Raw genomic sequence first — 25,140 nt, forward strand, 5'->3', positions numbered from 1 at the left:
ACCGTAACCGTCTGTAGCACAGCGCTGTTGTATCGAAGATTCATCTCAGAACAGCACAGGTTGGAGGGGAGCTCAAAGCCCACCCAGTGCCACCCCCGGCCGTGGGCAGGGCTGCCCCCCACCAGCTCAGGCTGCCCAGGGCCCCATCCCACCTGGCCTGGAGTGCCTGCAGGGATGGGGCACCCACAGCTCTCTGGGCAGCAGCGCCAGCGCCTCACCGCCCTGACCAAAGGATTGCTTCCTCACAGCTCACCCACATCTCCACTCTTTCACTTTAAAGCCATTCCCCCTTGTCCCCATCAGGCTCTGTACACAGTCACTCCCCTCCTGTTTGTAAGCTCCCTCCAAGTACTGGCAGGCTGCAGTGACTCTTCTCCAATCTGAACAAACTGAACTCCCTCAGCCTGTCTTCACAGCAGAGGCGCCAGCAGCTCCACATCCCTCATCATGTTCTCTCGTGCCCACTTTCTGAGCCCGTCCAGGTCCCTCTGGATGGCGTCCCTTCCTGCTGTTGTGTCCGCTGCACCACTCAGCTCGGTGCCATCAGCAAACTGCTGAGGCTGCACTCCATCCTATCTCTATCACTATCTATCACTCCATCCTATCGTCTGTCGCTGATGGAGATGCTGAAGAGCTCCGGTCCCAAGATGGACCCCTGGGGGACACCACTCATCACCGGCCTCCACCTGGACATGGAGCCATTGACAGCAGCCCTCTGGCTGCGACCATCCAACCAATTGCTTATCCTCCAAATAGCCCAGCCTTCAAATCCATCTCTCTCCACTTTGGAGATAAGGATGTGGTGCAGGACTGTGTCAAAGGCACAACTCCAGGCAGGTGACATCAGTTGCCCTTCCTTTGCCCACCGATGCCATCACTCCATCACAGAAGGCCACTGCATGGGTCAGGCACGCTCTGCCCTTGGTGAAGCCGTGCTGGCTGTCTCGGATCACCCCCTCACCTCAATGTGCCTTAACATCTCTTCCAGGAGGATCTGCTCCATGATCTTCCCACACACAGAGGTAAGATTCCCCGGCCTGTAGTTCCTGGGTCTTCCTTTCTTCCTTTCTTTTCTTAGAATAGGAGTGTTTCCTTTTTTCCAGTCACCACAGACTTCACCTGCCAGACACAATTTTTCAGATATGATGGAGAGCAGCTTGGCAACCACATCAGCCAGTTCTTACAGAACCATGGATGATATCTCCTGGCCCCACAAACTTGCACACATTCAGCCTCATGAAGTGTTCTCAGACTTGCTTGGGCTGATATCTCTTTTTATCTTTTATGATCAGCTTACCCTATCAAAGAAAGGCTCTACTTTAAGAAACGAGCTTTCATTACACACACGCGTGCACAGCATGGAGGTGTCCACTTTTTATTTTCCACATTTACAATGTAGGCAGATACTGGACTCCACCTTTGTAAGAGGCGCTGCAACACCACACAGCACTGTGAGATGCAGCCACGTTCTGCAGACAGCAGCACCACACAGCCCTGCCGCAGGGCCACATGGAGCCCTGCCCCAGCACCACACAGCCCTACCGCAGGGCCACACGCAGCCGCTGAGAGATTTCCTCCCTGAAGCGCAGCTGCATGGCTGCCACCTCCCTGCGGCCCAGCACCCTGTCGCAGCTCTGGAAGGTGAGCCGGCAGCACACGCTGTTCCGGCCTGTCCCCGGCTGCTGGAAGTCATCAAGTAAATGGATGGATGCCACCGCTTCATCTGATACTTCTCTAGCAATGGTGTGAAAAGCAACATCATCCAATTGTTCCCCATCGGGAAGCCAAAAGCTGACGTCATGCACATAAGAAGGTGGGTAGAGAGAGAAGCTCCTGAAAATCCGTAGCTCTCCTGCAGGAAACTGACGGAGGAAGCGTGCGTCTGATGTCCAGAGCATGCGCCAGTCATCTATGGCACAGATGAGCATGGCCACAAGGTCCAGATTCAGTGAAACAAAGACAACAACCAAATCGCTGCCTGCTGGCTCATACGAAGCTGTCCGCACTGCACCCACACAAGAGCTCCTCTCCGAGGAGTCCCGAGTTTCTGCCTCCATGCAGAGGAAGAATTGCATTTCACCAAGCTGAGATTCAAAAGCAGCAAAGTCATTGAGCTCAGCTGTTCCCAAGCTCGTTGCTTCCTGCAGACTAATGCTCAACTTAAAATCAGAAATGCTCTGGTGAAGAGAATGTATGCTGGTTTTAATCTTGTCCACTACCATCTGTATACAGCTGATCTCTGAACCTCGGTTAACTGCACACACAAAAACCATCTCATGAAAAACAGGCATACAGTAAGGAGAGATGCGGCACTTCCTGAAAACTGGGCCAGAAAAAATGTAAAGTGTTCCTGGGACAAAAGCTGCACTTTTTATTATTGCCTGAGCATAAGGCAGAAGGGAAGGTCTAAGATAACACCACTTTGGAGTTTGACATCCCTCTTGTACATTCTGATCTGTGTCCCCATGAAAAGCAACATGGCAAAATAAAATTGCGTTTGCCTGCCCACCAGCCATTTCTTCAGCTCTTGGAGTCTCCTCTGGTCTTGGAAGGATCCAAAAAATGTTTGAGTGACAAGCAGCATTGAGGTGACCTTGGAGGAGCAGAGAAAGGCAGTAGTCAATGCTCTGCAGTGGGAAGGCTTGGCTGAGTGCTGCAGTGAGCTTCTCCTTTATTGTCCGTACTGGATGGTTTGAATTTCGCTCTAGGAAACCCCTGTGAAAAACAAAAATGCAAATTACAGACACAGCAGACAGATTTCCCTGCAAAGCCCTCCTATCATCATAACTTGAGCATGGCAATTTACTCAAAGCAGTATCAGACATCAAGCTTGCTTTCAGCAACTAGTCAAGTCTTTCACCAGGGGCACTGCAACCACTGACGTGCTGTCGGGATGCTGGGCATGTCTCTAGGCTGCAACCTACTGCTACCTGTGCTTTAGCCAGTGGAAAGGAATGGAACTTAACTGTCAGTGTCACCAAGTTTCCAGTCATCACTGGCATTACCAAGCTATGGAAACCAGTCACCTTTTCCCAGCCCTGCACAGTTTCCAAGGCATGCAGCAGGGCCAGTAAGAGATGAGCACTCTTTACCCTAGCTAGCCTTAGTATTGCAGTAACAGCAGACACAAAGTCAGCTCCTCATTTCTTCCAAGGTACGGTAAAATAGATTAAAAGGTTTCATTATCTGTGTGAGCAAGCATACAGTAGCTTGGCCTCAACCACGGAGTTCCTTTTTTCTTCCATAGGCTTTTTTTTAAGTAGGCCATAACCACAACCAACACAAAGCAGACTTCAAGAAGAAATGGGAAAGAAAATCCTGTACAGGGAAAAGGAGGAAATGTGAAGCAGTTCCATTTTATCAGAGACCCATACTGGTCATTCCCACTGAGAGGACGCACATTACTGCCAAAGTGACACCAGTTGTGTAACTTACCTGTTAATTTTATCCACAAGTACTTGCGGTACTTGAAATGAAATTCTTTGTCCGTTCAGCTCTGTCTCACAGATCAGAGGCTTGCAATACAGAAGCGGTGCGCTCCGAGTAAAAACGTGGTTTAAAGCACCCTCTATGCAGAACGATTTATCTTGACTCCTGGCAATACATAAAAGCACAGCAAAATCATTGACTCTTTCCTAGATTTAATGTGACATAAGGGAGGGTGACAAAGATAATTCACCTTAACACTAACACGACTCTTGCTGAATCCCTGATCTTGTTAGACAACAAAAATGCAACTTAGCATATTTTTATGGATAGATGGTCCAATACTGAAATAATCTGCACAAATAAATTGTGTGGTCTGCATTTTGCTCTGAGTGACCTGTTCTACCTAGCTCTGCAGTTGAACTGCAATTAACTGACTGCTGGAGGTCCCTGCCAACATCCACCATGCTGTGACTATCTCAATCAGACACATATGCCACAGTCCCCACATTGTCTTTAGGCTAAGATTGACTTTTACTCTGAAACGGACCATTTTAACCTTTAAAATTCTAAGATAATCTGATCTTTTCAAGAGTACTTTCTCAAGAAGCTTGCATTTTCTTCTGGGCTATTCTGCTTATAGGCAAAGATGAACTGCAGCTGTTCTATGTATGTCTATGTCATATATATGTCATATATATATATGTTCTATGTCATATAGGTTCTATGGAAAATTAAATAGTTTCTCTCTCCAATAAACAACATACTATAAGATCATATGAGTGTGACAGGCACGATGAAAGGACATGTATCTGCCACGCCGCAGGTACCTGTACCCCGTGCATTCATAGCCATGGGCAGTCTCTGCTCGGAAGGGATGAACATCGCTCAGGATGAAGCCAGCTCCTGCTGCCACCGCCACCACCTGCCAGCTGTTGTGCCACTCTCTCCTGGGCTGATCAGCAGGCGTGCCACCCTGCCCCCTGCAGAGAGCCACGCGGACCTCTCCATCCTGTGTCAGCACTTCTGCACAGCTGGAAGGGAAGCAGGCAACAAGAGGCGCTGTGTTAGCACAGCCAGAAATCATGTAACACCTGCAAGGAGCTGCAGCAGTGCTAGGAAGGTATGTTGCCCTGCAAGGCTGTAGTGAGGTGGGGGTCGGCCTCTGTTCCCACGTAACAGCAACCAGATGAGAGGTGATAGTCTCAAGTTGTACCATAGGAGGCTCAGGTTGGATATTAGGAAGAATTTCTTCTCTGGAAATGTGGTCAGGTACTGGCACAGGCTGTCCAGGGGGTGGGGAGCCACTGTCCCTGCAGGTGTTCAGGAAATGTGGAGATGTGGTATTTAGGGATACAGATAGTGGGCAGCATTGGTGGTAGGTGCATGGTTGGACTATGCGATGTTAGGAGTCTTTTCCGACCTTCGCAATTCTGTGATCTCTGCAGTCAGTGAGCACAGCACTAACTCTGCTTGACTCACCTATGGAAGAAGCCTGAGAGCAGCTCTCTGTTCTTCACCACCCCAGCCTTCCTCCCACAGTGAGGGAAGTTGAAATAAATGCAGTCAAATTCTCTTTTTGCTGGTAAAAAATAGTCCTTCAGCTTGGTGCAGTCCACAGAAAACATAACTTCAGCTCCTTCAAAAGTAAACAAAAACCAAGGTCAGGCTGGACGGGGCTCTGAGTACCGCAGGAGCTGTGGGTGTCCCTGTGCACTGCAGGGAGTGGCACCAGGAGGCCTCTTCGGATGTATCCCAACCCAAACCATTCCAGGATTGGCCACTTTAGAGACCATCCGTGGTCTTGCCTCCCACGTGTCAGGGAAGCGGGGAGCCCACGCTCCCTTTGCTCCGCCGCAGATTTCTGCTAACGGTTCCTTCAGCGCTGCTCCTCCTGCGGGACACTGATCCCGCCGGCCAGCCCCACCCCGAGCGGCACTCGAGACCCGCGAGGCCCCGCAGCGCTGCGCCCGCCCACCCCTTTCCCGCAGCCGCCGGATGCTCTCCGCGGCCCGGCCCCGCGCCGCCGCCTCTTCCTCTCTCTCGTAGCAGGTTGCTACCACGCGGGTCCCGTCGGTCTCGCAGAGCGCGGCGGCGAACGAGAAGTTGCCCTCGCCCAGCAGCAAAACGCGGCGCTCCGCCATCGCTCGGCTCCCCGATGGCCGCGCTTCCGCCCGGTGACGCCGCGCTCTGTGCGCCCTGAGCGGCTCGGGAGGCGGCGGGGGGCGGCGCGGGGCTCAGCCGGGAAAGGCGGTGCCGGTCCGGGCGTCGGCGCCCTCGGCCTGGATGAATGAATTCCTCTGTTTGTAAGGTGGCTGCGTCACCCCGTGGTTACCTATGAAGCTGAGAAATTCAGTATCCTTCTTTAGGAAAATAAATGCTTACTGTACCACCCAAAAAGCTCTGTCACATCTAGAATGAATGCAGTCCTCTGATGCCATTGGCTGTGGTGGTGAATGGCTCGGTGTTCGGGTGGCAAGTGGTGTCCCTCAGGGGTCAGTGCTGGGACTGGTGCTCACTGTCATTCACTGGTGACACTGACAGTGGGATCGAGTGCACCCTCAGCAGTTTGCAGTAATATCCTAAGCTGTGTGCTGCAGCTGACACTCCTGAGGGACAGGATTCCATCCAGAGAGATTCAAACAGGCGGAGCTCTGGCCCAGGAGAACCTCAGGGGGTTCAGCAAAGCCAAGTGCAAGGTCTGCACCTGGGTCATGGCAGCACCCACTGTCAGTGCAACTGGGGGACGTAAGGATAGAGCACAGCCCTGCCAAAAAGGACCGGGGGTACTGGTGGGGGGCAGCTGGACAGGAGCCAGCAGTGTGCCCTGGCAGCACAGAAAGCCCAGCGGACCCTGGGCTGCAGGCAGAGCAGCGCGGGCAGCAGGGCAGGGAGGTGCTCCTGCCCCTCTGCTGTGCTGTGACAGCTCACCTGGAGCACTGCGTCCACAGGTGGAGTCCTCAGGGCAGGAGAGACGTGGAGCTGCTGGAGCGCGGCCAGAGGAGGGACACAGAAATGGCGGCAGGGATGGAAGCTCTCCCTGCGAGGACAGGCCGAGAGCTGGGGCTGAGCAGCATGGAGAAGAGAAGGCAAGAGAAGGAGAGCTGAGAGCGGCCCGTCAGCATCTGAAGGGGCTGTGAGAAGGGAGGGGACGGACTCTATAGTGGGTCTGTGTGATGGGAGAAGGGGAGATGGCTTCAGACCACAAGAGGGGAGATTGAGGTGGAGCTGAGGAAGGTTTGGCAGTGAGGGCGGTGAGGCGCTGGCACGGGTTGCCCAGAGAGGCGGTGGTGCCCCGTCCCTGCAGACAGCCAAGGTCAGGCTGGACGGGGCTGTGAGCACTGCTGAGCTGTGGGTGTCCCTGTGCGCTGCAGGGGAATTGGACTAGATGACATTTAAGAGTCCCTATCAACTCAAACAATTCTAGGATTGTATGCTTCCATCACAACCAGAAAGGTGAGGTCCTTGCCTGGTTACCAAGGAAGTGAAGGTGTGACATTCCGTGCTGCTAGGAGTGGTTTAAGTCTGGGCTGTTCACTGCTGGACTCTGTTCCCAGATCAAATCCAGACCATGTACAACTTCCTCAGTGGCTCCTTAAAGCATGCCACTGGCCATGGGGAGGTGTGGACAGAAACCTCCAAGTTCTCCCAGTTTGGCTGGAGGTGCACCACCAATGAGAACGATTACTCACACAAAGTACTTATGGGGAACTGGAATGAAGAGCGCTACGACATCCGGAACATCACACAACCCAAACCACTTCCTTCCCAAGTATGTGCTGGGCCTTTCACAGACATAGCAAATCTCAGCTGAGGTATTCCTTGGTCACTGAATTTGTCACATACACAGGGCCTTATCCATTCCATCAGCTTTGAATGTCATAGAGGTGAGCCTGCCATGAATAGCTCCCCTTCTGCTGCCCTGCTCCTGGTCTTTCCTAATGGATTTTAAAAATACAAAGCCAATTCCTTTCCTCGGCTGAGCACTCTACAACAGTTCCACTGCAGGGCAGAAGCCGTGAGAAATGCTTCTTCATTTAATCTCAGCCTTGCTCTTAGTAGTGGCTCCAGTCAAACTGTGGTGCCTTTGCTGTTCAGCATTTTGCCCTGAGATGGTGAATGCAAAGAAGTCACCCAAGCTTTGTGATCTTACCTCAGACTGACTTCAAAGCAGGGGTGTGATTGCAGGTACTTTGTTCCTCCTGTAAGGTGCAAAATGCTGAAGTTTTTAGTTTATATTTGGCAGTGTTAAATGTGAGTTTTTCTTTCCAGTATGCTCACTGCTTTGAAACGACGTATTCTTCGGATTACAACAAGGACAAGGATCAGAGAACGGGAAGTATGTGTGCAGAATTGAAACAAAATGTTTGTTCTGTAGCAAGGTTAAAGAAGATCTTTGGATGACATTTTGCCCAGAGACGACAGACTGATGTTTTCTCTGTTGAGCTGTATTCCTGCACCATCACAGAACAGGTCTTTCGAGTCTTTCAGGGAGTGGCACTCGCATTTCATGTGTTCTTGCCTAGCTGCCCTCATCACACTTATTCCTGAGAGGTCTCCATTGAAAAGCCCCATTTCTTGTTTCTGAGTTGGAGCCTTTGTGGAAGAAATGGACGTGCGGCTGTTGGTCGGCGCTCGGCTGCAGTGAGCCAGCAGTGTGGCCAGGAAGGCCGACGGATCCTGTCTGTGTCAGCAGGAGCTGGCTTTTGTTCTCTGAGTGGTCGGGCACTGGCACAGGATGCCATGGGAGGCGGTGGAGTCATTGCACCTGGAGTGACCAAGGAAAGGGTCGATATAGCACTGAGGGACATGGTTTAGTGGGGAAATAGTGGTGGTAGGTGGGACTAGATGATCTTGGAGGCCTTTTCTAACCTTAATGATTCTGTGATTCTAACAAATCCCTGCTCTGTAGAAAGGATTTCCCCCCATTTTCACTTTTTGGATACACTTGAATATATTTTGGATATATATATTTTAGACGTTCTTTCTCAAGTTGGCTTTGTTTCTCCTTTCAGGATTTGAACAAGAACCTCATTGGTTTCCGGGCCACCAGCCTGAGTTGGAACCTCCTTTGTTCAAATCAACTGCCCAGTCCTGCTACACAATCGACTACAGGCCTCCACACAGCCACTGCTCATGTCCAACACCTAGAGAAGGAACAAAAAGGATGCAGACAAAGCAACAGAGATGAAGGGGACTGCAGACTATGCCTTCAGGATAACAGGAGGCCTGTCTGCTAGCCGTGCTGCAAAGATATCCCTCAAACCGAAACAACCTGTCCTGCATTAGAGCCAAATACAGCATCTTGTGAAATATGTTGCTCCTGCTTTCTCAGCAGTATTGTTTGTAATTAACCCGTGAGTTTCTGTCATGCTTCACTTTGTCACTGAAGCTCAACTAACACCTTACCTGGTAGAACTTTTTAAACTGGAGCTTGGCATTCAGGTGGGATCTGGTGCATTTGACAGTGATCCCAGCTCACTGATTCTCATTGTAGTCCTTTCCCTTAAAGCCATGGAAGAAGTTTGCCCACTGAGTTCACCTGAGATTTTGACTGATCTCTTATAATTCTTGTCTTAGCAGGTATAAGAGACATAGAAGGTGGGTCACAGAATCATAGAATCATTAAGGTCAGAAAAGATCTTTCCAGATCACCCAGTCCACCAGCACTGCCCACTGAGTCCCTCAGTGCGACATCCACCCCTTCCTTAAACACCTCCTCCCCCTTCCTGGACAGTCTGTTCCAACACCTCATCAGTCATAGCTGAGTACAATGACCTGTGCAATAGACCTGGTGCATTTTTTCGGGGTTTTTTGTTGGGGGGGGGGGGGGGGGGGGAGGGGGAGGAGCAAGGGGGGCAGGAATTGCAGAAATTATGTTCCAGTAATACAGACTTTCCTTTCCGCTCATAGCTCTTTGAAGAGAGGTGCTAAGCAGATTCTGACACACGAGAAGGACTTAGTATTGTTTCGTACCATACAACAGTGTTAGCATAAATCAGATGAATACTCTAGACTTCAGATGCTATTTATTGTTTGAAGGGCACAGACAACATAGTTTCAGAGTGATGTGGTTTGCACCATTAGAGCAGGACATTTTTCTCCTCTCTGGATGTATCTGTGTTTACTGCAGCTATGCAGTTGTCATCTGCAACTGCTCCCAAGTGATTGCAGCACTTGAATGCTTTTGCGTAGCATGGATCATTCTAGAAATACAAGATACAGTTGTTCCCCATTCAGTTGTTATCTGACACCCACACTTTGAATGGGTTTCGATTGTCATGAAGTTGTCATACCAGCCTAATCTCCACTGGAGAAACTTTTCTATTGCTTGTGAAACACCCAGAAATCCTCAGGAAACACTGAAAGGAAAGGCTCATGCAGTTAGATGTTTGCAAAACATTAGAGTAAATGAGTAAAGTTACACCAGCAAAGTGTTTTTGAACACAGAGACAAGCACTCCTGGACACACCTGCCACACAAGCTGTAAGCAAGAATGATGCCAGATATGTTTCCCTATGCTGCAAACTTACATGGCTTTCTTGAGCCAACACCTCTCTTGTCTCAAGTGCTCCAAACCAAAAACTACAGACTGCTTATTCACGTTTTATTTGTTAGTAAACTTACTCAGCATAAATAAATAAGAGTGGCCATTGAGCAGAGCTGGCATCCGATGAGAAGTGCTCTTGAATGGCCCTGGCGTGACATCACATAGCGGCCTACTTCCTCTGGGATCCTGCAATGGCAGGCTTCTCTTCACGGGTGATAGGAATACTTCGCTCAGGGACGTCGCTTTGTTTTCTCGGTGCACTCACTGTCAGGACACCATCCAGAGAGAGCGATGAGGTGATGGTCAGGGGATCCACGTCAGCTGGGATCCTGTATTTCCTGCTGAACTCCCTGGCAATAAAGCCATGCTCATCCTTCAAAAGGAGAAGAGAAGGAACAGCGCTGATTAGAAGTGTTCCCTCAGTTCCACCTAAACCATGGGTCTTTAGCGTAAAGTCTGAGTTCAGGAAGCTTCAGCTCCCAAAGGAAAACTTTTCAGAAAGTTAAAAGAGTTTTTATTATGAGATCTCCCTTGTAAAGATCTGAGAACGGCTGAAGTGAGAGAATGGCCTGCCCCTGCAGGTGGTGCAGGCATCCTTTGCAGGATGAGGCTTTCTCCTCCAGCTTTTGTGCCTGCCAGCTTTGTTTCACAGTGCTGTGCTGCCATGGCTAAAATGTAGGACCTACAGCTACCTCCAGAGCCAGCAGCCCCTCCTCCTGAGGGTCTTCAGGCCCTCAGAATACACAGCTTCCAGGTGAGTTCTTCTCAACTCTAGCCAAAAAAACCTTGCAGAAGCTATTTCAGAATTATGAGCTTCCAGCATCTATGAGTAGTGCTGAATTTTTTGACTGACAGATCTGGGCTCCCAGAAGCTTTTGGAGCTGATGGATACACTGATACAGCTACTTTATCTCTAGGATTTGTTTCCTTCTTGCAAGTAGAGGGGGATGGGCAATCCCTTTATGTACAGCCTTACACATGGCTTTTGGCCTCTCTTTGACCATTTGCCACTGAGCCAGCAAGCAGTGGGACGGCTGACAGCAGAGCACAACCCTTAAGGACTATAAGTTGGTATTTTTTCAGGAACAGATAGCCTCTTGCTAATGGAACAGGGCAATGCATGGATTCATTATGTGGTTTAATTATTACAGCTCACTGTTAACTTATTGAATGCCTCTCTGCATTCCTGTCTTCTTCCCAGAAAGAGGGAGGCCCAGAAATGCTCACTTCAAAGTTGATTTTCCAGTTCAGTTCTCAGGTCATGCAACACCAGCACTAAATCTCCACTCTGCTGCTGCCCAGTCTGGAATCGGATCGGTTTGCACAGAGATCGTCCATTAGGATTGGTTGATCAAAAACACTGCAAGTGTTTCAGAAGGGCAAAGAAGAGGATTATTCTGCAGCCTCCTTGTTTAACCATAGATGAGGAAGCACACGCTGGCTAACAGTGACGCAATTAAAGAAGTACCTGCCGCTCCTCGTGTTTCCCATGAATTTCTATCATGTCCCCAAGCACCTTCACTTTCAGCTCCTCAGGGGAGAAATGCTTCACATCAAGATTTACAGAAAATTTGTCCTTCTCCAGTCGCATCTGTAAAACAAGGAGACAACTTCAGGCAAAGGTTTCAGCTTCATCAGACTCTCAGCATGCAGCAGGTCATGCTCACGCTGGGCTCTCTCCACATGCCCTGCCTGACCTGCATTCAGTCCTGGGATTCTTATCTGGCTCAGATTGTCTCTTGTAAGCCTCTTCCATTCATGCCCACCACATAAAGCATGATGCTTTCTCTCAGGATAAACATATAATAAACATTTTCTGGGGAATAAGGAAGAGATTTTCTCAATTTGAATTTGTTAAAACTGACTCCCCAAACTTTTTCTGAGGTGTCTGGAGATTTCCAGTCTCTGCAACTGAATTTTGCTAAGTCTTTCTGGAAAAAGAAACTGAGTGTGCAGCTGACCACAGCTCATGTGTGTCACTCGCAGGCTTTTCCCTGCATCATCACTCCTTAAAAACAAAAATAGCGTGTGTCAGCTAAGCAGCACTACTGCCTCACCTCTCTTATCTGAGCAGCAGGGCTACTGCTGAAACTCTGAGTCACCTGCTGCTCATCTTGCCTCCTTACCTTCCATTTTGCACTTTGTCATCTCCAGCAAATGCTGCTTTTTGCTGGCTCCTGAGGTTGAATTTGCATTTTCTGCCTGTCTTGGATAAGTCAGTGGGACTCAGCAGTGCAAGCTGGCTCCCTCTGCCTTCCTGCTGTGGTCATGGTCAGGAAACACATGAGGCTCCTGCAGCTCTGTTCTGGGACACGGAGGCAGCTTCCATGCCAGTTCTAGCTTACTGGTTTCCTCAGTTTTACCTGGAAGGCTTCCTGCTCCTTCTGCTAGATTATTTGTGAAGATTTCTCCAATGAGAAAGTCAGATGTTGATGTTATTACCTGTGGTGCTTATTATGGCTGCTTCATCAGATGACCAGACCCAGGTGACTAAACCAAGGGAAACATTAAGCAAAGAGTAAGAAAATACTTCCCTCTCACTCCATTTGAGTAGGCTTTGAGTACCTCTATAAGTTATTTGCAAATAGACAGCTGACCTGCACACTGAACAAGGTCATTTGAGCTGCGTGCCTCAGCCCCTGAAGCAAGCAGATGGCCATTTAAAGGCCCTCCCGTCCCATATCTCTCTGAAAACACTGCTCTGTCTGCCAGAGATGCTTTAGCTTTGGCCTCTCTATTCAGCAGCGGGGGGCTCCCACGCTGCCTGGCATGGGGGTCCCACTGCTCCTCTACTTCTCAGGAGGAAGCAGAATGGAAAATTTTTCAGGGCAGACAGAGAAATCAGGCTTCCTCCTTTCTCCTGTCAGTTCCTGCAGTCATTAACAGCACACACACAGCTCGGTTTGTCTCTGTGCCCATGGCTGTGGCAATACTTGCTCTCAGTTACAAGTGATTAGCAAAGCGTGCAGAGGAACTTACCTAACACAGAGGAGCAGAGGCAAAAACTCAGCACCCTTTTCCCCAGGCTTTTCCTATTAACAATCTACAAGCAGCGTCCCAGCTCTCCTGGGTTCCCAGCTCCAGACCCATCAGGATGTGCACCCAGCGGTAACAAAGAGCAGAAAGCAGGGCAGATTACCTCTGAGAGTCCCGTCTCCAGCCAACTGGGCATCCGAAAGAAGGGGGATCTCATCAGGAAGGGGCTGAGGCTGGGGGAAGTAGGGAGCAGCTCTGACTCCTGCAAGTGCTCTCCAAATATCTGGTCAAAGATACGGCTCGGTGTCAACCAAGAAAACAGAGGTCTGCGGATCAGGGGGTTGTGAATGGTGATATCCATCGGAGCGCGACAGAGGAGCCAAGCAAACGACTGCTGCAGTGCTGTGCCCAGCACAGGGGGCAGCTTTATACCCGCGTGGCTGGCGGGGCCTCTCCCCCCGAGGCCTCCCGAATAGTGGTGTCAGGGATTTTATTGTCCCAATCCGGGACTGGTCCCTTCAGCAGTGCCCAGGAGTGTCTGGGGGTTTGAACAGATTGCTAAGGAGGAGGGGGAAGGGGAGAAGAAGACAAGGAGACTAATGGGGCAGCAAGAAGCCAAGCTGCCCGGCTGCCCGCCCCGCGCCCCACGTGCTGTTTATCTGCTGAGTCCCAAGCAGGCTTGGCGGATGTTCCCAGCTGCTTCGGATGCCAGCAGGATCAATGCAGCTCCTATCTTTGGCTCACATGGAAAAGGACAAGGGGCTGTTGTTCCCTGTGACGGCACCATGGCTGCAGCTCCCCACTGCACCCACGCGCCTAGGAAAGGCTCTGCCTTCCCTTAAAGCGAAGGAAGCCGCACGCCATAGCTGGAGGGCAACATGGACCCCAAAAGGTCTGTTGTGATGTACTCTGGTGTGCAGCTCTACAGACTAGTGAGCACCCTACATAAGCACCTGCTGGTGTGTGCACACTAAGGATGGTTTCCACAGGGCATCAGCTGATACCTCTTCCTCTTTGCCCACTAGAGAAACCACTTTGCAGGAGAGAGCAGAAGAGCCCAGCACTCTGCAAGCAGAGATAAAGCAGGCAAACAGCAGCCCTGCAGAGCTGCACTGCTGCTTGCCTTCTCTGGTTTGCAAACTCCCTTGTTCTGTTTGCCCTGCAGCAATCAGTTCAGATCATGAGACTGGGTTCAGCCCAGCAGCTGTCTTTAAAGTACAAGAGCTCTGAGCATCTGCAACTTACATACAGCCTTCTGGCTTAGGGGCACATCATTCTCACTGCTAGCACCATCAGTCCCCTGCAAAAGGGCCTGACCCTCTTCCTGTTCACTTGCCTGCAAGATTAGGGAGTAGAATTCACCCTCTGCAGAAGCCCCAGCCGTACTTTGTCCAGTTCCATATTACGTCAGCAGTAGTGCACCTGCTCTCTCGCACCGCAGACATGGAAATCTCTGGTTTCAGAGTATGAGGAGCTTAACTGGGTACTAACTCCCAGTTCAATAAAAGTGGATCTAGGCCAGCTTCAGACCCTGCTTAATGTGTGACCTCCAGCACAGGCATTCTTCTGATCCCACTGCACAGCACTGAAGCCCTGGCCAAAGCACAGCCCAGACAGCTGGCTCACAGCGGCACAGTTCTGGAGTGTGGTCAGGGTCTGCTTAGTGCCACTTAACAGTCTGCAGCACCTTACCACTCCCAGGAACAAGAGACTCAGCTTCAGGGGAAAACAAATCCCTTTCTCTGGGGCTGATTTGAGGGCTAAGCTCACAACGATGGCTTTGCATGACTGCACACAACCTCACCAAGCACCAGCCACCATTAGGCATTGTCCTGTCCCCTGCTGGCTTGGCAGGGGCAGCTGGGGGCCCAGTTCCTGTCTCTTGCCCCCTGCCCAAGGCAGGGAATCAGGAGGTGCAGGATTGCACCCCGCTGACAGGCAGAGCCTGCAGCTTTACAGGAATGCAATGAGGCGCTTCCCTCGTCACCCTGGCGAGGCGGCCCGGGGCCTGATGCAAGGCTATTTTGGTCTGTCTTTTTATCACACACTCCTCCCTGTGGAATTCACCCAACTAAAACCTTGCAATCTGCAGCCTCCGCTCTCAGAGGCAGCGAGTGCTTGGACAGGCCCCTTCCTCAGCTCTCCATGGCCGCGCGGACGGTGCCCCACGCCTACCCCATGAGCTCAGAGTACGAGTTCGCCAACCCCAGCAAGATCTACGACCAGAACTTTGGAGAAGGTAAGCAGGGAGATGGGACCCCCGGCAGCTCTCTGTCTTTGGGTGCAGGAGGCTGGCACAGTCCCTCTGGAGAGGAGCTTCAGGAGCCAAGGAAGCCCAAGCATGGGAACCCAGGCAAAACCAGGAGGATAGCCTAGGCACAGCCAGGAGCTCTCTTTAGGTCCACCTCCTCCTTCCATGCCCAGTGCTGGTTCCCCTGTCCCTTTCCTGTGCCCCCAGGGTCTGTTCATGCACATGCTCTGCAGCAGGGAGCAAAGCGTTGTCCCCTCATGCCCCCCACCTCACCACACCCCACAGAGGCTGTGACTGTGCAGGACATGTCCCAGTGCTCTTCTCCATTGCCAGGGCAGGTTGCACCCTGCTCATGGGAGAGGTGTGTCAGCAGCAGTTCCACCTTTCCCACAGCAGGATGGGGAGGAGGGAGTTTAGAAAACTACTGCTGGGGGAGGGGGAGGGGAAGATTTTGTAGCCGGGAACAGTGAGAAAAGCTGAGCTGGGGTGTTAAGCACAAAGCCCGGCAACGGTTGGCAGAGAGGAAGGAATGTGGGCAGCAGCAGAACCATTCAGCATCGGCACAGCAGCGTGAAAAGGCAAAAAGATCCAAGGAAAGCCCTCTGGACAATGGCAAACAAAAGGCCTTTAGTTCTTCAGGGCAGTGTCTTCACCATCAGCATTTTCTATGCCCAGACCCAGCCACGGGCTTTGCGTTGCTGAGCACCCAATGCACCCACCAGTCCCTCCCAGTCCACCCAGCAGATGCCCTAGCTGGATGTCAGCCCTCAGCTTATGGCAGAGGAGCCTTTGGTACTGAGTGTGCACTCTGGAGATGCAAGGGTAGGAAATGGCAGAGCCTCTGTCCCCATTGCAGAACTGACGCAGCAGCAATATCAAGGTGTTTGCAGGACCCAGCCTCCCTGCTTCTCCATCCCTTTCCCTGGGAAATCCCCCACTTCCCACTGGGTCTCATTTCTAGGTGTGTCCCCATGTGAGATTTTAGCTCCTGCCCTGTACCACGGCTACTACATCAGGCCTCGGATCAACAAGCAGCTGGATCGAGGCACCTCGGAGGTCAGCCTCAATGACCACAAGTACGAGGTGTTCCTGGACGTCTGCCACTTCCTGCCCGACGAGCTGACAGTGCGCACTGTGGACAACCTGCTGGAGGTGGTGGGGCAGCACCCCCAGAGGGCTGACCGCCACGGCTTCATCTCCCGGGAGTTCACCAGGACCTACATCCTCCCGCTGGACGTCGACCCCTTGCTGATGAGAGCCACCCTGTCCCACGATGGCATTCTGAACATTGTGGCACCCCGAACAGGAAAGGAGGTGAAGGCCAGGATCATTGAAGTGAAGATAATCCAGGAGCAGACAGTGGGGCAGGAAGAGCAGTCTGAGGAAGAAAAAGGGAAAGAAGAGTCCTAAAGGCCCCAAAGCTGGGTTTGAGCAGGGAGGGGGGAGAGGCAGAAAAGGGAGTCACTGTGCCAGGCCTCTGTTTCTCACCATCAGTGTTTAGAAGGGCTGGAACACAGCTGTGCATATGCCAGACTTCTGCTTCTTAAGGCTGATGATCAGAAGAAGGGGCTTGGAAATGAAAAAAGAGGGGGACTAAAGTGTTCATGGAAGGGACTCTAATGCAAGTTTTTCTCCTGGGTGCCCAGTGAGCACCATGCTCTTCTCTCACCCCACACTGCAAGGGCTGCTCTCGCCCAATGCTCTGAGGCTGTGCACCTGCCCATGCAATCCCAGCACCTTGCTGGTGCTGGCCTTTGTGCAGATGCAATGCTGTTAAGTACCCACAGCTCTTGAATGGAAAGAGGAATAAATCTGCCTCCAAGCTTCACTCATTTGCCTTGGACTCACACTGCTCCTGCCCACATTACTGTGCAGCAGGAAGGATGGATGATGCCTTAGCAGCTTGGAATGCAAGGAGCAGAGCAGTGGAGAGTTCACTCTGAACTCGTCTGGAGAAAAGTCCCATAAATGAGAGATTTGCCCCTTTAGCAGACATGGTGATGCTACCAGCTACATGAGAAACGTCTTCACAGCCCTGTGACGTGGGACTGGGGATCGGGTGTGCTGCTGTCAGCGGCAGCTGCTGCGCAGCCAGCCCCAGGGTTCAGCAGGCGTCAGGCACAATCCTTGTCGGTGCCAATTAAAGCATCCAGAATGCTGTGTCACCGGCCAAATATGGGGACCCTGGCACAGCTCAGTGCAGCCCTCCTAAGGAGAGAGAAAAGCTCTGAGGTCCCCATGGACAAGCTTCCTCCTGTCAGAATGTGGCTGCAGTCTTTTGCACTCCTCTCTGTGAGGAAGGAGGGCCAGTAAATAATTCAGATGATGCCAAAATAAAAATCACCTTTACAACAGGTTTTGTCTAGGCTATTAGTAATAATTTCAGAGATAATCCCACATTAATGACTTCCAGTCACCTGCTTGTAAGAGCAAGAACTGACAGGTCCTTCAGGAGCGGACTGCCCCACTGTGCCCCCAGCACACACCCCGTCCCACTCACAGCATCCACCCAAGCCCCTGCAGCAGTCACAGGGCCTGGGCTGGGTCTATGCAGGGCACGGGTCCTAAGAGAAAAGTGCCTGTAGCAGTTCAGAGTTCCCTCTGCGGTGATGCCAGCTTGCCTTGCACCCGTACTTATCACAGCACACTCCCAGTCTGTGACACACTGCAGTGCAAACGCACAGCAATACAACCATTACACAGTTCTCGTCCCTCTCTTAGGAGCCCCATCCGCTCTCTCCAGCAAGTTCATTCCTCACCGCTGGGCACTCGCAGGCTCGCACTGTGCCAGGCTCGCAGCCTGTCACCCAGACAGGCCGAGGGCAGCTGCCGGGGTGGGGGGAGGGAGGGACTGGCACTGCCTGGTGCCACCCGGGGCTGCGCCCGACGCTCGCTGCTCGGTGCTGGAACCAGGCGGCTCCTGTCGTGCTGACGGGCTGCAGGGGAATGCGGAGCGGCAGCCAAGGGCTCCCTGGCTGTGCCAATGTTTTCAATGCCTTTCTGTTTCTCCAGTGGAGCTCAAAGCAGCAGCTCCAGCGTTTGTGTTTGGGGCTGATGGGAAAAGGCTCCCAGCCTCTTTGTTTTTCCTCTCCACAAAGCAACGTAGTTATCCCAGAAATCAAAACAGTGGCTCACTGAATCAACAGCGTCTGTGGACAAACCCTGAGACACAGAGTCTGCAGTTTCCCAACGGTACTTAGATTCCTGAGACCACCCGGCCTGTGCAGCAGCCCAAGAACTGGTCCTGCTGGGGGCAGGGCTGAAGCCCACCCGCCTGCATCAGTCAGGCCCAGGCTGCAGGACTTTCAGAAGCCCAGCTGCACAGGGCAGCAGATTCAGCTCAAGACCCTGTGCAGCTTGCAGTGCAGCTCCCCCAGGAGAGCAGCCGTGCCCCCGGCTGAAGCATGGTAGAATTCTCCTCCTCCTTCCGCTGCTGGGAAGCCCCAGGCTTTGCTCTGTGCTCAGGCAGACAAGCGATGCTGGGAGACTGGGAGCAGGGCTGCCTCCCCTCAGCCCACCAGAAGAGAGAATGGGAGCTCCCCCAGCTGTCAGCACATCCCTTGGAGTGTTCAGACCCACACAGAACTGCCAAATTGAGGCTGTGGGGCACAGTTTCTGTTCCAGGGCAAAATCAACAATACTTTGACATTAAGTATTACCTCAACAACCAGATGTGCTCTATAAACCTACTCCCACTTCTGCTGGGCCACTGCCTCCCTCGCAGGTGATCCACTCCCTTCCCCAGGTGATGCCACACATTTTCCAGACATCCCACTTGATATGCATGAACAGAACTGACAGCTCCTGTTCTCCCTGAGCTCCCGCTTTAGAGCTCCTCTTGCGCAGGAACACCTGAATCCCTCCTGCACTCCTTCCCTGCCGGCATGCCAGGAGCGGGGCAGCTGAAGGCAGAATTCCAGCCCTAGGCCTGGCCCCGGGGGAGTGCAACTGCCCCTCCCAGCCCCGGGCAGCCGGCGGCAGCCCCCCGGTAGATGGCACGCACGGGCCCGGCGCGGCGGCGAGAAATCTGATCCTGCAGACACTCCCTTGGAATAGCCAGGGGACGAGCGGGGAACCAGGAAATACAAGCCGTGCCCGTGCAGAGAACGGTCCGGCTTCATGGAGGAAGGAGCGACATGGGCAACCGCTGCAGCTGCGGGCGCCCGTGGTGAGTACAGCGGGGCGGGGGGCGGCGGCCGGAGCCAAACTCGGGCAGCGCTCAGCAGGGCTGCAGCGGGGCTGCTCCTCGCACCTGCCGAGGCGGGGCGGGCCGGGGGGCTCGCCTCGTCGGTGCTATAGCTGGGTTCTGCGAGGATCGAGTTGAAATCCTTACAAGTTCCCCAGCGGAGGTAAAACCTGCAGGCTGTGGCACTGCCCCGAAGGGCAGCGGCCCCCCCAACCCGGGCCGCGCCGTTCAGATGCTGTCAGGCTCCCGAGAGGAGGGGCGGCTCAGCCCCCGCTCTCACGCTTCGCCGGCGCGGCGCACGGGGTGGTGCCGGGTGGGAACACGGAGTGCTGAGAGCGCGGGGAGAGCTGTAGGTATCAGGTGAAGCGCAGGGGGCTTTCTCCCCAACACTGTATTTGCTCAAGTAATAGAAAATCATCGGAGCTTTTTAATAATTAAGAGGCACAGCATCACCTAGTGGCTGGAGCCGAAGAGAGAGTTTGTACACCCGGAGTCTGGGGTTCAGGAATAGGAATTGCAGATGGAAGGGGGGAAGCTGGTTCTCGAAATCTCCTTGTCTTCCACTTCCTCTGCCCTATGGCAGGGGTTAAACAAGGTGCCCAAGGCATTCTCTTCAGGCTGCAGTGAACAAGAGCCTACACAGGCCCCTTGGAGCGCAGAAAGCACCATCAGCACACACCGTGTGGCACCCCCAGGTCTGAGCAATGCCAGGCCATGCGCAGACACTTCTGCCTCATAAAGAAAGCCTAAACCCAGGCTGGATGGTCAGCTGCCCAGACAGGGCTGAGCAGGAAAGCAGTGTGGGGAGCCTGGGGAGCAGTGTGGTGGCAGCCTGGCTGCAACTGCCACTTCAGGGTCAGTGCCAACTTCTGCTGTCCCAAGGCTGCAGGACCAGGACTGCTGCATCCTTCTGGGTGTTTTTCCCAAATGGAGAGTTAGAAGCTGGGGTGTTTCTGCTGGTGGTGTCACCACTGTCTCCCTGCTCCCCTCTGGCAGTGGAGGACTAAGCTCTGGCCCAAGAGCCTTTTGCCCCAGCACCCCTTGTGGGGCTCTCATGCAAACTCGTGCCCCATGTAGGGACCGAAGCGGAGCTCTCCCAGGAGCTTCTCACTGTGTCTCGCACAGGAGAGCACCTGGCTGAGGAAGGGCCTCAGGCTTGCAGGCTTCCCTACGCTGCACAGGCGGTGAACAGATAAGTAAGGAGAGTGGAAGGTAAATGAGTGTGCTGTAACATGGCTTGTAGGACACCCACAGACCACCATGACCAAGAGCAGACTGTGGTGCACTGAAGCCCCACTGCAGAGGTCTGCGTGATTCATGGCTTTGCCTTCTTGACAGAGGGAAAAAAGGTGCTGTTTATCTTAGTTCAGGTACTTCTGGGCACCAGTAATGCTTTTATTTCTAGGTATTTACTCAGCATCAGCAAAGAGCTGGCTTCCTAACTAAAGCTGAGACTTGTAAAAGGGGAGGTAGGTACCTGCCTTTTGTAGGGAAGGGAGGAGGTTCCTGAAATCTTAAGAAAATCCTTTTCAGCAAACTTCTTCAGAACAGAAGCTATCAGTGAAAGAAAGCATGCCCTGGGGTCTGGGTGTCTCTGCAAGTTCAGCCCTGGGCAGGATTCTCACTTCACTGTGCATGGGCAGCAAAGGATGCCAGAATTTGGGGCTCAGCATGAAGCAGAAATTAGGTTGGTAATGACATGGGGAAAGGAGAAGCAGCGGTGCAGGAGCAGGGACACATGCTGTCATGCAGAATACAGCATGCATCCAGCAGGTTGTCAGTTACAGCACGTCTGACCTGGTTTTGAGAAGAAGAGGGGGGAGGTTTGCCTTGCTCATTTCCCTTGCCACATCCATTGTAATTACTGCAGATCTGAGGCAGAGAGATGCTGTCTCCTGCCTGGCTGTGATTAGCCTGCAGACAGTCTCAGAACAGACTACATGCTGGCTGCTAACGCTCACTCTGCAAAGAAAGACAACCAAAACAAGCCAAGGCGGTTGGGAAAGCTGGGGCTGGAACGTGCCTCCCAGCAAAGAGACTTTGGACTCTGCTGAACTTACTTCACATGGTGCTGTTTTAATTGCAGTCCACAACCTGACTGCAAAGATGCAAAAGCTCCAGCACAAAGCCAGGCAGGGAGGGTCCTGGAAACCCTGCGGGCTCATAGCAACAGTGGAGGGTGTTCTACAGGTGGGAACCACACCAGGACAACGCCATAAGAAGCAGAGCTGAATCCTTTTGTACAGCCCTTGCATTCCCCAGAGCTACCCTTGATTTCCCAGCTCCTGGTTAATAATTACCAGCTGTTTTGAAGGTCTCCTGGTTCTTTGTCATTCCTTTTCTCCTTTTGCCATTAGAACCTCAAGCCATTACCACACACTCAGCCCTGCTCTGTTGCTCCCAAAACTGCCTCTAAAACTGTGCCTCAGGCACCTCTTTGCTCCTACCTGTGGCAGATCTGTCAAGCAAATGCATGACATGCTTTGGACCTTGGCTGATCTCTGGGAGCTCTCCAGCCCCCTTCAGAGCCCTGGCTGCTCACATTCAGTTGCGCTGCACGCTCTGTTAAGTGCATGTGTGTGCAAAGGAGCAGCTGCACCAGGGCTGGCACCTGCTCCCTTCCAGCCATACAAGCATTCTGCAAGGATAACATTTGCTTCATGCTGCAAAGACAACATTTGTCTCATGCATCTGGCCTGGAATGTGACACGTCTCTGCTCTGGCCATGCTGCCCGGCCAGAACCAGACTGTGGGAGTTTGGCTCTGCTGTTGCATACAGAATGAATTTGGCTCCTATTTGCGCCATGGCTGGGACATGGTTGTGTTTGGCTTTTCTCTCTCTGGTCACACAGGTACGGACAAGATTTGTGTTTGGCTTGGCTTATATAAAGTGTGCAACTTGTTTGGTTTGGTTGTGTTTAAGTGGAAAACTGCAATCAGGAAAAACACAGTCTGAAAGATTAAATTAGCATGTTGGCTGTGCACAGCTGCTCGGTGGGCAAGGAAGCGGAAGCATGGGCTATCAGAGCTTCTTGTTTTAAGACAAATGTTTCATGCTAAGGGGGATCATGCTCAGTATCCTGTAACTTTGATCATACAGCTGTGGAAACATAGTTGCAGTGAAATATGTTCTCCTTCACACTGATGCCTGTGTGTAACAGGACTGCCAGACAGGGCTGAAAGGCAAGGAGTCTTGGGGGTGTCTGTAGCGTGTAGTAGAGGTGTCATTGAAGAGGGACCCCTGGACCTTTTCCCTGCAAAATTCACTCACATTCAGAAGGTGTCTCATTCCCTCAGCAGGGCTGGAGCCTGCACAGATGCTCACAAAGCTCTGAGCGGAACCTGGCAGTCCCAGACACCCAAATAGGGGTGGTTGGATTGGGGGGAGGGGAAGGAGGGGCTCTTGGATTTCCCTGCACAAATGCAGAACGTTGGGGTGTGCTTCTGAGTGTGATGAAGGCAGATGGTGAAGCTTCTCGAGGCTGACATCTCTCTCTGATTCCAGGAACTGTCCTTCGCTTTTTAAAAGGAAGAAGGAAAAGCAAGGTAAGGATTTGTGAAGATGCTCTAGAGTGCAAGAACAGTGGAAGTAAATCAGCCCCTGGATAGCTGGCGTTCATCAGCGCTGGCTGCAGATGGATCCCTTAGCTGAGGCCCTCTCCCAAACTCTTCCATACTTGACCTTTCTCAAGAGAGGTCTGACAGAGGCAAAAGGCAAATTTCATTGAAATTTAAAGCAGGGGCGATATAAGCCATGGAATTTGGCAAGAGGATGGGAATGGGCTTCACTGGTATCTCTAAAATATCTGAGTTGTGCACATAAAAATGTGTAAGTACCCTGTTGTGCAGCACAGCAGGAACTGAATCAAACTCCCGTAAGAGCTGCAAACATTCATCTGACATCAGTGCCTAGAATAAAGCAGGAGGAACTAATAGCCCAGTTGTGTCCTGTGGCCTTTGGACCATGCTGGGCAAAATATGTTTGCAGGCAGCAGAGGAAATAACAAAGTTAAAACTGGATCTGACTTCTCCAAAGGCCTGACAAGGAGGCTCTCTGTGCTGTGTACATCCTTCTGGGTTCTGCCAAGAACATTGCGGTCCACAGCATGTTGTCATCCCGGGAAGCCTTATTTTTTCCAAAGAAACAAGCCCAGGCTTTCTTCTGGGAGACGGGCCTCAGAGACAGCATGAGGGCTGAGGATGTCAGATGGGGTGGAAATTTGATTCGCGTCCAGGGGAGAGAGCCCATGTGCCAGATGCTGCTTTTTGGAACTCAAAACTGGAACAATAAACAGTTGTGTTAACCTGATCTGCCGGTGTCTCTTTTTCAGGAACCAGTGTGAGACATGAGAGCCAACAGCACCAGCCTGGCAGGAAGGTAAACAGCTTCATGGGGTTGTTTTCTGACTGGATGTTGGCAGAACGGGGTTAACCATCGCTTCCTAGCCTAGAGGGTAGAGGGGTCAGGCGCACATGGGCTGTTCATTCAGAGCTGTGACATCTCATCCAGTGTAGGCTGGGAGGGCTATGGGAGCGACGTGCATTGCTGCACAGTGATACGGGCCTAGTCTTTCTCACTGATCTGTAAAAGATGCAGTAGGATGATGCCTGTCTCTGAGCCTGAGGTGTCAGTGGGCTGGGCAGTGCAGGGGCAGCATGTGGGGCATGCAGGTCCAGTTGACTCTGATCTCTTTTTCCCAAAGCCTCCAGCGCATGAAAATGTCACGGAGTTTCCAGTCTATGCTACTGTGAATAAACCCAAGAACACAAAGCAGGACGACAGCATTCATTATGCAGACATCCAGGTGTTCACCAAGGTGCGGGAGCGCTCTGCGGAAGAGGTGAAGAACTTGCAAATGCAGAATGCCACAGAGTATGCCACCCTCAACTTCCCCCGGCCCAGACTGAAATACGACAGCAAGAATGGGACCTTGGTTTAAAAAGCTTGGTAGCCCCTGCCTCCTTCAGCAGCTAATGGATTCCACAGGCGTAAAGATGCTGCAAGCTCAGGCTAACCTCATGAACGCATCGAGCCTGCCTGCAGAGCAGAGCAGCTGTGTCTTCCACCTGCACAAGAACACACACATTTACTCTCACATGAGGAGTAGTCGCCTCTGATTCTGCTGGTCAAAAACCAACCTGTTCCCCTTGGCTCTGCACAGCTCTGTGTGGGAATGCAGCATACAAGATTCTGTTCTGGGGCAAGGGAGATGTTGCCATGGGATTTTATGCTGATATTAAGAACAGAATGTGGTTGATAGCGGGAGGAAATTGCATGGAAGTTCTAGCTGTAACTGCTGTAAGGTCTTCCTCTGGTACCAGCCGCTGCACACTGCAGTCATGCACATCGTGCATCTCCTTTTCTCAGAAAGCAGTGTCTTCCCACCATGCACAGCACACTGAGGCCAAGGTCAGAAATGCAGAATTAACCAAGGGGTACAGAACAGTTCCTTCCATTGAAGGGTGGTACCAATTAACTAAGAATGTTAATTGGTCAATGCTTAATTGGTTAATTGGTTTGTGAGCTCTTTTCTCTGAAAATGAAAGAAGGAAAACCTGCAGCTTATCTGAAAGGCAGCCATTTAAAGCCACTGCCTATATTCAGGGTAGTTACCCAGTCCTTGGGCTGCAGTAGCTGTTTGCATGCCTGAGACGCTGTGAATGAATCCTGGACAATTTTAAAGAGGGCTTTGCACTTTTTCTCCATTTATTTTTTATTTTGTGTTGTCAGCCTTAGTTATAAAACCCTGC

General features: G+C 52.0%; 5 protein-coding genes across 5 annotated transcripts; 3 read left to right on the top strand and 2 right to left on the bottom strand.

The window, feature by feature from the left end:
- Positions 1-1,538: 1,538 nt before the first annotated feature.
- FDXACB1 (ferredoxin-fold anticodon binding domain containing 1) lies at positions 1,539-5,570 on the bottom strand (the record flags this gene model as incomplete). Its single annotated transcript, XM_079545821.1, has 5 exons — positions 1,539-2,715; positions 3,436-3,594; positions 4,257-4,460; positions 4,909-5,065; positions 5,405-5,570. 5 exons carry the CDS (start codon positions 5,568-5,570, stop codon positions 1,539-1,541), a joined length of 1,863 nt encoding a protein of 620 aa, XP_079401947.1.
- A 1,427-nt stretch (positions 5,571-6,997) lies between these two features.
- CFAP68 (cilia and flagella associated protein 68) lies at positions 6,998-8,617 on the top strand (the record flags this gene model as incomplete). The annotated part of the gene is made up of 3 exons (XM_079545852.1): positions 6,998-7,198; positions 7,699-7,765; positions 8,442-8,617. 3 exons carry the CDS (start codon positions 6,998-7,000, stop codon positions 8,615-8,617), a joined length of 444 nt encoding a protein of 147 aa, XP_079401978.1.
- A 1,528-nt stretch (positions 8,618-10,145) lies between these two features.
- On the bottom strand, positions 10,146-13,313 carry CRYAB (crystallin alpha B; the record flags this gene model as incomplete). Its single annotated transcript, XM_079545881.1, has 3 exons — positions 10,146-10,349; positions 11,445-11,567; positions 13,116-13,313. 3 exons carry the CDS (start codon positions 13,311-13,313, stop codon positions 10,146-10,148), a joined length of 525 nt encoding a protein of 174 aa, XP_079402007.1.
- Positions 13,314-15,005: 1,692 nt separating this feature from the next.
- On the top strand, positions 15,006-16,613 carry HSPB2 (heat shock protein family B (small) member 2; the record flags this gene model as incomplete). Its single annotated transcript, XM_079545681.1, has 2 exons — positions 15,006-15,191; positions 16,165-16,613. The coding sequence occupies exons 1-2, from the start codon at positions 15,098-15,100 to the stop codon at positions 16,611-16,613; spliced, it is 543 nt and encodes a 180-aa protein (XP_079401807.1). The 5' UTR covers positions 15,006-15,097.
- Positions 16,614-19,339: 2,726 nt separating this feature from the next.
- On the top strand, positions 19,340-24,329 carry LOC306954663 (uncharacterized protein C11orf52 homolog; the record flags this gene model as incomplete). The annotated part of the gene is made up of 4 exons (XM_079545819.1): positions 19,340-19,371; positions 22,895-22,935; positions 23,721-23,767; positions 24,093-24,329. The coding sequence occupies 4 exons, from the start codon at positions 19,340-19,342 to the stop codon at positions 24,327-24,329; spliced, it is 357 nt and encodes a 118-aa protein (XP_079401945.1).
- Positions 24,330-25,140: the final 811 nt, after the last annotated feature.

This window comes from Tetrao urogallus, assembly GCF_951394365.1.
Source record: "Tetrao urogallus genome assembly, chromosome: 22".
Taxonomy (NCBI): Eukaryota; Metazoa; Chordata; class Aves; order Galliformes; family Phasianidae; genus Tetrao; species Tetrao urogallus.